This window comes from Dysidea avara, chromosome 8 (assembly GCF_963678975.1).
Source record: "Dysidea avara chromosome 8, odDysAvar1.4, whole genome shotgun sequence".
NCBI classification, from domain to species: Eukaryota; Metazoa; Porifera; class Demospongiae; order Dictyoceratida; family Dysideidae; genus Dysidea; species Dysidea avara.
In genome coordinates, this window is record NC_089279.1 from 31,317,701 (window position 1) to 31,331,084 (window position 13,384).

Sequence of the window (13,384 nt, forward strand, 5' to 3'; positions counted from 1 at the left end):
TCTCTCGAAGAATTTTAATAGATATAGTGCCTATAAGGTTCTCCAGAACAAAGTAAATATATCCTTACTCCCAGAAATATAATACCATTTTTGTGGTAATTTAAATGATGTAATAAGGAGTGACATAATGCACACACACAGTTTTTGCAGTATTTAAGAAACTAATCATTCACTCATACACTCCTTATAGGTACGTGCATCTTTTTTTGTAGTTGAATATTGTTGAGCTGTTGTATAGGTTCTTTCTTGCCAATAGCTAGCTAGGTCCTACATAGTGTATGTACATAGTTAGGCTATACAGCTATTCTTGTGTTTAGATTGTTATTCAGTTGTTATTATTGTTATCTACTAAACCTAATACTTGACAATTTTCATTTACTTTTGTTAAAGTTTTCACTTACATAATAATACAGTGAAATCGTATTCTGGTTGACACTATATGCTGTCAACGATTGGTTCTTCAATATCATGCATGGTCACTGCACATTTTATCAAGATTGTAATGGTGTAATGTAAAGATTCAAGATTGCACAACTATAGTACGTTCACGTTGAGCTGAATCCTCAAAAACATTTAATAACATCATGGATGCAATTACACATGATCTTGAAATTTGGCTCACTTGTAGTACTGCTTGACCCCCTAAAAATATTTCAAAATCTTTTCGTTCAAATGTTTGACATAATATTTACAAAATTTTCACAATACATTTCCTGTGGGGAAGCCATATAAGTACAGTGTCCATTACAGCCCTTTTCTGAACTTGTAATGGAGCCAAACCGTACATGTCTGTTGTTGACACCTTTGCTGTTACCACCAATCATTTGGTTGGCTGAAATGTTAATTCAGTTGAGAAAAAATCCACTTTTAGCTGTTTTCAGGATTCAGCTCAACTTGTACATACTATTTTATACGGATTAAAAAATTAATGTTCACTCGTATGGATAGTAGAGGTATAGGCAACCTCATTAATTTTTTATTTTGATGATTCTTTATACTTATAGAACTTCAGCTATTAAATTAAATGATCCTTGAACATAGGAAAACACATAATTATTGTGCAAACAAAACAGCACTGAATTTTGGATACTTAAAACTATTGGGTTATAGTTTCCTATGTAACACAAGAGGCTTTTCAATATAAACCTTTTCCATAATGACGTCACAGTTAAAAATGGCGATCTCTATTTTGGGTACTCCAATAGTTTCAAGTATTGGATCCTATGGACAATAAATGAAGACAGATTGTTTGTATAATCCAGAAAGAAAATATCACAGTAAAACGGCAGTATGAGTATAGTCAAGAGTTTATTATGAACTCTTGCAATAAACAAAATTTGTTTATGCTAGTTACAAAATTCTCAGTTGCATGGTTTTCTAAGTACAGTAGAAATATTACTCTATTAATGACCTAGTAACCATACCTGATCACTGTATCTTGCCAAAGCTTTATTAATCCTGTAATAATTTATCAAAAACATTTGCGTAGTAGGAAACAATACTTGAAAATATAACCACATAGAAATTGCAACGTCATTATGGAAAGGGTTTATTACTGCAGGTAATATTTACAACTAGCAATTTACAGCTAGCCAAAAGTCACTTAAAACTAGTCTTTTAGCCCCCTTTTGCCCTTATATAGGCCTAACAATGGTGAAAATATGTCAGTAAGATGTCTCACAGTGGATTCAGTAGATAAACTGGCTCACAGGGCCATGCTGTATTATCTATATGCAGTCATACACGGACTACAATTAATAATTATTTTTACACACCAGAAAGGTATGGTAATTATAAGCAGGACTAAAACAGCAAGCTGTACCACAAAGGTAAAGCTATATATGTTTGTATATGATTGTATGTGTGCATCTTAAATTAAATCTGTCTATAAATTAGTCTACTACAGGTTTTTTTGATTGAAAATGCCTCAAGATCCAATCTCAAGATGGCTATTTTTCAAAAATCTCTATTTTTCAAAAATCTCTTTTGTGGTCCACTCTTTGATTACAAATTGAAATCTATAGTCATTTTTTAATTTGTCTTTTATTACAGTCCACTATTAAACACTAATAATACAATGGCTTTTATTTTCTGCAATACATATGTTTTTATTCTTATTTTGGCCACTTCAGTTCTTAAGATTACTTCCAAATCTCAATCAACATGCTTCCAGATACGATCTCATGATATAGCTATTTTTCGAAAATTTCCTAGGAGGTATGCTCTCTACCAACTGGTGGCAATCACAGCAAAATAAAGTTAAACAATATATACACTTCAAGGAAAAATACAAAATTTGTTTAGCTGCTTGCAATTATCATTGTTCAACTATCCCTCTAGGGACCTGCAGGGAGGCAACAAGTTAGCCTGTGGACAGGGAGTCAGAAACACGAACCTGAAAACAACGCTGAATGTAGAAAAAAATCCCAAACCAGATGGTGACTTGATCCACAGACCGCTTGTAGTCTAGGCAAGTGCCTGAGGAGCCACACAGCCTGGGATCCTGGATTTTCTCTGCATTCAGTCAATTATGTACATGTAACAAACACCCACCCCAAACCCCCAGTCTCAGGTTAGGGATAGAGTTGTAAAGAAAATTTTTAGCCACTGTTGTTAACAAACACAAACCTTACAAATTTCTAGGCTATACATCATTCAACCAATTAAAAATTAAGAATTTTAAATTTGATTAGGGATCATAGTAGTGAAACAAGAGAGGCCGCCTACACCTGAAGATAATATATTAGTGGACATTTAATCCCTATACCCACTACTGGGACTACAATAATGTCCACTAGTATATCTTCAGGTGTAGGCGACCTTCCTTGTTTAACTACTTTTATTGCTATGATTGCTAATCAAACTTAAAATTTCCAATTTCCTTATTTCCTAGCATTGAAGAATACTAGTAGAAGGACCTCTACAATCAATTCAGTCACAACAAAAAACTCAGATGATTCCCGTCAAATGTAGGGAAGCCATCACTCAGCGCTACTGCGAATCAACACCTTGCAATGTAAGCAAAGATAAATGGGACACAAAGGAGAACACAGGTATGTCCATGAAGCATACATTGTACATACTGCAGTATGCAAAAAGGCACGTGTTGGGCTGAAGCGACATCAAACAGTGAAAAAACCAAACCCATATAGCCTTAGCTGCTATCGAGTTATGCTTGTCTGAAGGCATCAATCAGGCAGTCAGTCAATAGAAAATATATATTTAATTTTGCAGTAATTTATTGGAAGTGTTATAGGTCACTTTTAAGCTTGGTTATGCCTAACCAATACTGCAAAAGCACCATTAAGATATGGTTCTAGGGTGATATTTTTTCCCAAGACTTCACAATCAGTACTATTGTACTGTATGATTATGAACTCTTGATTCAGTTTCTCCATGCAGCTATTGTAAGTAGTTAGTTGGGTATGTTTAAAATCATGAGTGTAACAAGCATCAATTAGAAAGCCACATTATAGAGTTACAGAAGCTATAACACCATGAACAGTTGATAATGATCTCAGCAACACATACCCAATACATGTTATGAATATACATACAATACAGCACCTATGCATTACTACATGTTATTTCCAAAGTGGTAAAAGATCCGTGCCTTGTTCCCACAATTTAAATTTAAAATTATCGTAAGTGTTACATAAAATGTAGTGACCAGCTGTAAATAATCTTCGTTTGCAAAACGTTTTCTTCAAAGTGGCATTAAAATTTTCCACATTCAAACGGTGTATGGTTTTAGCACTCAAATATAATGTTATCAGATTTGGAGAGTTCCTTACAAGAGATGTTATGCCTTCAGCTGTCAACGAATGTATAATCATAACTACATGTACCAGTCCACTATGAGCTGAAATTGAGGTCATAAATTCATCGGGAACAACAGTGAGTGAGTCATCAATATAAAACTGTTGTAGATTGTAGTTATGAACTAAATTCAGTGATTGTAGAAACGATTACATGAGTACACAAAATACTTGAGTTTCTTGCAGTTATTAATCAAATCTTGCACCATAGCGGGCTCATTTAAATAGCAATAAATTAGTGATGGAAAATAGGATAACATTAAAGTATCTTTATAAGTAGCAGTCCTACAATGACTACAATAACCACACTGTATTCTTCTGATAGTCCAGCACTTCTGGTACAAACAAATCAAAGTCTTCTTGTTTGCATCTTTTGCTTCTAAAACACAAAACTCCATTGTTAAGTGGCTCAATTTCATATCACTTAGTATTTTCCACAACAAAACATGATCCTCTACATCTGAAGTGCATATATTACCCATGTTTAGTCCTTGTAGGTAGTGACAATGACTAGCAATAGCTTGCAGACCTTGTAGGCTTTCCAAACAATGAGAGCAAGTGTTCAGATTGAGTCTCTGAAGGTTAGGACAGGCAATAGCTAATTGTTCCAAGTGACCAGAACGAAGTGAGTAGCAGGAAGTAAGATCAACATCAGTAACACAAACAAGGTCACATAAAAAATGCATAGAATGATTGAGCCTGTTTACAACATCAAGCTGATACCTCACCATATACATTGTCCTTCCACCATACTGACAATCAGTCATCACTGCCAAATCATTTTTCAATCCCAATAAACCATAGTCACTGAATTTCACACATGGAATTGTCACTTGACTAAATTCTTCAACCTTGAGTTGACAATATGGAAATAAAGGTGAAGAGCATAAGGGTACTTTACTATATCTGTCATACACTCTGAAGTTAGCAGTGGTACTAGTAGGAATAGTGGGTTGAGTAGCACAGTCCGCCAAACATTTATTTCTATAACAGATTGAGTATTCTGGGCTGAAAACTTTAAAACTTGATGGCCTAAAATCTAATTCCTTCCATTGCTTAAACAGCTTTAGCAGCTCTCTAAAATGATGATCTGAAATTATTGAAAGTTCTCTCAACTGACCAGTAATAAGAAGTAATTGCTTAATGTCCCTTTCATTGTCCACCTTTAGTTCTAGTGTTTGCAGGCATCCCATATGATGTATTGACTTTCTTAGTTGTTCAGGATCTAACTTGGTTGATGGTAGACTAAGATGTTGTACATTACTACAATACTGTAGCATCTCTACCAGTGTTGATGGTACTCTACAGTAAGGAAAGGATAAAACTTTGACATGTTGTCCACACACCTTCAACACCTCCTTCACACTACACTCTTCACGACTGTCATAATAAGGCCACACAAACTCCTTCCACAGTGATGGTGTTCCTTCAGTCACATGCCTCATCCATCTTGAGACATATCTCAGTTTTACCCTGTCACGTAGTGAGGACAAAAATGAGATGATATAAATTAACAACTCTGTAGGAAGTGTTAATAGGTTGAATAGAGAGTCCTCATGAGAATTGCCTTGACATTGATCCATCACTAGGATGACAATAGTTGGTCCAGCTTTGGATAAATTTTATTAATAGCTCTGCTGCTTGTCAGATCACCTGAATGATAATACACTCACTATATTATGTAGCCTATTTATGATGCCACTCCTGATGCTGGGCATGCAAAAACAAGTTTGCTACCAGTATATAAAAGCCATACAAATCATTAACAGTTAGGTGTGTGCTGGGCCTGTATAAACATGTACAGCAACTGTCTATGATAATCTATTGTGGGCAGCAGTTGGAAAAGGTGAATATGGTCAGTATGGTTGGACCATAGATATAGTAGAAGCCAAAACAGAGCAATTACAAACAAATAGCAATAAAAATGCCCCTACATTCTAAAATGGCTTATGTTGGCTTAAAATCACTGACAATGTTTGACCCAGTGGTTCTGTGGCCTGTTGTTCTCATCACAGGTTCACTGACTCGGCTGAACTAATAGTATGTCCTGGTCACAGTGTGTGACTCTTCAGCTAAATAGTTACACTTGTTTAAAAATGTGTGTGTGTTTTTCATTGCAGCCTCTGGTCAAGGAATTCCACCCTCTTTGTACTTGGTGGCTTCCTTGCCAAGAGCCTTTGTAACATTTGGCACTATAGAAGCCAGTTTATTTTCACTGCAGCATGGGTGCTACATTAGTTTTGCAACGGGTTTGTAACTCACTTAGCATGTCTTTGTCAGGATATGGGAGCAGGGCACTTGTGTTCTGGACTAAGAGCAGTGGGCTTCCCTGCAAGAACCTCACTCTATAACAGAACATGTTCAAGATGGTAGGTAAAAACAGTGGACCCGGGGACACGCGGAAATCCAACTCTGCTTGGAATTTTATATACTTCACGGTATTATATACTTGTACTGGGTACCTCTGCAAGTAGTCTTGCATGGCCAATCCACTTTTTTTTCCCCTTGTGGCGTCTTGCACGATGTTTGCGCTTCCTTAGCAGTGCATAGCAACATAATTGAAGAATTATGAAAATTTCATGAATTACGAAATCTGAGAATTACAATAAATTATGTATTATTAGTATCAAGAGTTTATAATTGGGGCGAGCCTGAGCGAGCCCCACACTAGCGAGTCGCCCACGTAAATTTGTGTCATCAACCATGCGCAAACAATTACAAAAGAAATCGGAAAACTCACCGAATTAATGCCCACTATACTCCATGCCACGGTAAAGTAAACGGCGAAGATTACAGCACTTCCATATATGCTCGTGTCATCGACCATGTCACGGAAAAATAAACGGCGTAGATTACAGCACTTCCATATATGCTCGTGTCATCGACCATGTCACGGAAAAATAAACGGCGTAGACTACGGCACTTCCATATATGCTCGTGTCATCGACCATGTCACGGAAAAATAAACGGCGTAGATTACAGCACTGCTCCACGCCGCGGCACATGTTGTCAGCCATGAAATAAACTTCGTTGTCCATGATGGATAGGGAAGAACGCCTTTGAGAAGAGAGCAGTATAGATTGAGAAGAGATCGAGAAACTTCACAGGTAGCAGAAGAAAGACGAAGAGAATATCAGAGAAGACGTGCTCAATTTACACAAGAGAAAAGGGACACAATCATACTGCAGAGAAGGCAGGATTAGTACGTTTGTATATAAATTTGTAAAACTCACAAAAATATTTGAGTATAATAGATTAGTAATTGCTGTTCATAAAATATCAAACTGAATCCTATACAACTGATAAATAGAACTGATTATGGTCTAAATTCACTACCACATTCTTGCAGATGGTTTATATGTGCATATCACACTAACAATGACTATTGTGACTCATTTTCATGATTTGTTTATATTGATGTGCTTCAAATGTTGGTGTAGTAGCAAATACTGATGTGAATGTGGACCAATCACAACATGTCCAACGTCATGTACCAGTTGACATTAGTGACCCTGCAGTCATTGCCAAGATTACAGAATTTCATGCTGAATTGGCACTGTTCAATATGTCTTGAAAAATCCCAAGCATTTCAATAATTGACATAAGTACCTGTAGGCGTTGTCACAATGATAGACATGTCCCAAAGCTATTTTCTGCTGCTAATAATATGGATCCTGGTCCAGAACTTATTGTAAGTTATGTTCCTCACACACATGATGTCTAATATCCATTTAACACTTCCTTTTGTAGGGATTGTCAAAAGTAGAACAAATGTTAATTTCACCAGGTATATGTGTACGACGATCAAAGATACTGACTGCCTTGCAGTGGTTGATAGCAAATAATGTATACTTCAGTAATATTACAATCAATCATGATAATATATCAGCTTTACCTGAAATGATCATCTTACAAATGTACCTACAGTATCCGTGCCATCTGACCTACACATGTAAAGCAACCTGATTCACCTACAAACATAACAGAAGATCACAACAACCCAGATATATGTATGTAAAACTTTTGTTCCAACCATTCCTCAGACCATGACCGATGAGCAAAATATCAGACATTCATTGCAATCAACTATAGTAACATGGCCAGCCAGAGGAGAAAATTCCTTAAATGAATTCCAATGTGAACGGTACATTACCTGTGCTTTTCCTGTCCTTTTTCCTACTGGTGCTCAAACCACATTTCAACCCCGTACTTTTATATAATGTGCTTATCTTCCGTTAGCATGAATGGCTAGATAATAAGACCAACATTCAATTATGACCTATACTCCAAGCAGCATTACCTGTAAAACTATAATAATCATGAATAAATGAATTACCCACAACATATTACCTAGCCATAGCTTCTAAATATTTTTTTAAAGTAAATGCTAGAGGTACATGAGATATTTACAAGCTATACAACCACAAAGATAATAATATAAAACACTTATTCCCTTCAGGCTCGCCCCGCGATGCTGCTAGCATCTGCCTAGTATACAATATTAAGGAAGAGTGTCAAACTGCCAATATAGCCTGTACAAACACACTGAGTAAAATTAGACTTGAAAGTTTTCATCCAATTGACGCATTTACTGGTGGAAGGCATGTGTTGAGATGGTGAAACTTTGTACATACCAAGGTGTTGATACTCTTGTGTATTTGCTGGAATGTACTCCTGTTGGACACTCTCTCTTACTACTTTATATTATGAACTCTTGTTAGTATTATCAAGAGTATATAATGGGAGTATCATTATTGCAGCCTATTGGTTAATTCCAGGTGAGTTAGCTAGCTGCATGGCGCCTGGTTTTTAGAAGTATCAACCTATTTTTATAGGTAATATTATTTTGTACACTAGTCTTCACTTCACAACAGAAAACTTGGATGATTCCTGTTACAAATGTAGGGATACCATCACATGGTGCATGCTGCTGAAAATTGACACCTTGCACTGTCAGGAGAGATTGTGGGGGACTGTTGATTAGTTTAGCTTGGCTCATTCACTGTTCACCATGGATACATACACAATACTGTCACTACTATTGATTACATGTGCTACAAAATTCAAAGTACAAACTGACGTCATATTCCTAGCCTATTACACGTGATCATAAACTACGTAATGTTAACTAAAGCAAAAACAGCCTTGGGGCTGTAAAAAAGGGCACTGCCAAGCAAAGTAGGATCAATCAAATAAGCTTATTCAACATGACTGGTAAGAACAAGGACTGATATCAAGTTGCAGCCAAGTAGATTGTATTACCATGATCAATCTGTTTAACAACTGGTAAGAACAAGGACTGATATCAAGTTGCGGCCAAGTGAATGCAGTATTACCAATTCTCTTTGTATCTAGCTATAGCTATATAATAAAACTAGAGCAAATACACATGCAACTGTTATTAAATTGTCATTTGGCCGCTTTTTTTTGTAGTGTGTGATGTAAAAAGCAGCCAAATGACAATTTAATAACAGTTGCATGCGTATTTGCTCTAGTTTTATTATATAGCTATAGCTAGATACAAGGAGAATGGGTAATACTGCATTCACTTGGCCGCAACTTGATATCAGTCCTTGTTCTTACCAGTCATGTTGAATAAGCTTGTTTGATTTATCCTACTTTGCTTGGCAGTGCCCTTTTTTTACAGCCCCAAGGCTGTTTTTGTTTGGCAAGTTATATAGTGCCGGCAGTCATGTACATTAAAAAAAACTTAGACGAAAAATCTAAGAAAGCGAAAAAAAAGTTGTCTCAGTAGGGGATCGAACCCGGGCATCCGTGCTCATAAGCAATGCTCGTAACCATTATACCACCATGCTGCAGCTACTCACCTCTCTTAGTTTCTACCTTATAAACATCCGACTGAAGTGACTTCTATATATAACAAGAATGAAGAAGAAACCAAAGCTGAACCCTAGCCTACCCCTAATGCTAAGGAACTACTTTTAGCGTCCCCTAAAGTTGAATGCTCGGAGCAACCTACTAGACGCGTCCTCTAAAGTCGAATGCTCGGGGCATATTGGACGCGTACCAACTCTAGCTAGCCTAGAGACAACTGGTTTGTTTGATAGTCCAGCAAATGATGGACTTATGCCGGTAAAATAGCCGTTCACGTTTGTAACCAGTGCCGGTACTATATCCACTTTGTTTTTGTTTTAGGATATCACGCATTTTTGTCACTGAACAAGACCAAAAAAATATCAATGCATAAAGCTAATAGCTAGTTTCATACAAGCCACCCTTGGATATTACAACAGCTTCAACAGTTATTGTGTGTACTACATCATAGCTTGGGACATGTAGTGGCAAAACCAAAGAATGTAGTTTGGTACAAGTAGGCAGGTACTTGTCGGTGCATTGCAACCTCAGTAGGGTCACGGTATGGTTTCCAGGTACCATTAAAACCATCAGTGAACAGATCGAGTAAAGGCCATTTCCCGGCAGGTGAGAATGTGCCCCAAACTTCTTATTGTACTGGATTGTCCCTTGAAATGCACAAACAAAGCTGTATTGTGGGTTGCATTATGGAACGCATTAATTGGCTACCACTGAATCTGTGTGGTAGAAATGATTTAGTATCTGTATTTCACCAGATCCTTACTTTTTGCAAAGGGGCAGGCAGCACCAGACTAATGCATGATACTGAAAGTCTGGGTGGTACACATCACTCACTTGGACAAGAATGATCTTCCCAGGAAACACATTAATTGCTGTTAATGACTTTGGGCCAGACAAAGAATGACAGACAGTGTCAACTAGAGCATTTATGGTGACAAATTCTCACTAGGTAATGCATGAGACATTCCAGAAGATGATCACCAAATTGGTCAAGACAATGCCATAGAGGAAAAAGAGGAAATCCAAGCCACAAACAAAGCCAGTCTGTGAGATGAAGCAGATGTTGGATGAAGCAAGAAAGCTTGTCAGCTTGAAAAAAATATTGGTCTAGCACAGCCAGCTGAGTAGCCATTCAGTAGTACAAAGGATGATCAGACAAATCTTATACTCTTCACATGCAGATTTTTCTTCAACTGGAAAGGTTGAAAGTCTCACACAATCAATGTTATTCTAGATCCAGAATATAGATCTGGACAGATAGTGGTATCATGTTGAAGGAAATATATTTTGCACTCCATCCGAAATGAAATATGTCAGTCAAATTAAGTCTAAAAAATGTCAGTGGGTATAGATTTACATGTAAGGGCACAGCAACACTAAGTTACAGGTATAGTATAGCTGCATGGGATGCAGCCCCCAACCACTATTGGTTCAAAACTCAACAGTTGCAATTATAAGCACCAGCCCATTGTGATGGCATAATCTTTTAGCACAATAGGTGGCAGAAGTATTAAGAGCACAATATAGGCAGAATAATTATGGCTATGAAAATACTTCTCACAGTATAATACCAATCTATTATAACAAAGTGTAGTCAACTGAGCAAGCTGCATAGACCCATGACTATTTTATCATCAGAGTCAGCCTGAGAGTAGCTAGCTATATATTTTTACATGCACATGCAAGTGATACAGCTTTATAGATTAAGGATTAATTTGCAACAGTATTTATTACTTAGGTCCTCACAAGCAAAGTTACTGCTATCAGTCTGTCAATTCAGAAAGTGCAAATAATAGAGTATAGTTACAATTATATTGTGAGTATAGTAGGAAAATATTTGAGCACTCACTGAAGCATATAAGCTCTATAGACTTACGGCAATTATGCCCACTGCATATTATTACTGTATTCCATATCAGAAAAACAAGTGATGCTATTATTATTACTTTTATTGTTTTTTGGCTGATTATTTACACTTCATAAAGAAGTAAGATCAAGATATTCTAATAGAGCAGTCACTTATAGTATACCAGTCAGGAAATGCTGATATTCCCTATAATATCAGCTCTCTTTGATTTTGATACATAATTTTTTTGAACATAATTTCACTGCTCAGCACAATAGGCTGTTTTCAAGCATCATTGGTTCAAGACTATAGCTACAACTGCATATATAGCACAATAGTTAAAATCAAAAGCATAGCTAATAGGCTGGTGCTTACGATATAGTTGCAATAGATGAATTAATACATGAATCTAATTGCAATAAGATAGCTAATTGCATACCCCTGGACATGGAGCTGCAAATACAGACATGAATTCACGCAAAAATAGAATCAAATTATTCCTATGACAGAAACACTGCAGACTAGCATGCAGTATGCACTCAGTTTGGTACCACCTACATTTACAATGCTACAATGTGTGGTGTGTAGAAATATTTCCCACTGAAATCACTCTACATCATCTGCAACAGTAAAATTCCTTCATACAAATCTGTCACTTATCTGTCAATACATGGATTTAAATATGAACGCTCTATTAGAGTATATTTGACTGATACCACTATTTGACTATTAAGTTATCTCATGAAACAATGAATACTCCCTGAATGAATACTTTGAAAAATGCTAACACAAAGAAATCCATGTTTGACATGCTATATAAAGGAAAAATCAAATTCTCACAGCAATACATAATGGGAATATCCAGCTATTGAATTGCATGTCAACAAAGAGATCTTATAACACCTCATAACTAATTTCAGTTAATATTATATGTATGTACAAACCTCTAACAATTTCAATCATTGTACTGCAGTAAGATGTGCCTTTTTGCTATCGTTCATATGCATTATTAATTTATTATAGATGTGCACAGTAGTACAGCAAAAGATAAAATGGAGGTATACCATGATTGAAGTCCAGACATGAGATTACAGGGCTGTGCTAGCTCTGTAGTAGCTGATATGCAGCAAAAATCACACAAAAAGTTTGTTCAACTATATGAGTCCATCCACCTGCACACCACTGATTCTCATCAAACCAGGTCTTTCACAAGGCCAGAAACTGCCATTAGAGCTTGTCACACCATCCAGAAGGGACGTCTGTTAAAACCAGCCTCAAGTATAGTATAATTAAGGGTCAATAGACTGGTAGTATAGCTATCTACTTGTGGAGTTAGTTTGATTTTGTCTGATGTGCGATTTGAATCAGTTTGTAAAATCCAGTGATTTTAACTACTATAATATCAATGCATACAGCACTATTATGTTTAGTTATTATGTATATATGAAAAGACTGACATCTCAACTATGCACCATGCAACCTTGCAATTGAAAATTAATGATATTCACATTATATTATATTCAAGCTCATCATAATTATGTAAATGCAACACAATCATGAGTGATAATTACAAAATTACAAACAAAAGTAAGTTATATATAGTGAGGTTACAGTGCAACAGGAGTTCTGTGTATGAGAGATAATGGATAAATCCAAAAAAGCATCAACAAAGATATGCAGTAAACAATACAGGTATATAAACAAAGTCATTGTAGAAATGTTGTAAATGTACACCAACCAAGGTAAACTACTTATATATGACCTGCTATTGTCAAAAAATGAATGTTGTTTTACAAGCCTAAAGTACAGTGAGAAAAAAAATCTGTGCATTATACAAAGCAGAGCACGGTAAGTGCCATAACTTGAAATACTAAATTCCCATAGT

At 36.3% G+C, this 13,384-nt stretch overlaps 1 protein-coding gene across 1 annotated transcript; it reads right to left on the reverse strand.

Moving 5' to 3' along the window:
• Positions 1–3,515: 3,515 nt before the first annotated feature.
• Positions 3,516–6,799, reverse strand: LOC136263809 (uncharacterized). Its single transcript, XM_066058435.1, has 2 exons — positions 6,559–6,799; positions 3,516–5,471 (listed from the first exon to the last, which is right to left on the reverse strand). The coding sequence occupies exon 2, from the start codon at positions 5,399–5,401 to the stop codon at positions 3,950–3,952; it is 1,452 nt and encodes a 483-aa protein (XP_065914507.1). The 5' UTR covers positions 5,402–5,471; positions 6,559–6,799; the 3' UTR covers positions 3,516–3,949.
• Between the last annotated feature and the right edge of the window lie 6,585 nt (positions 6,800–13,384).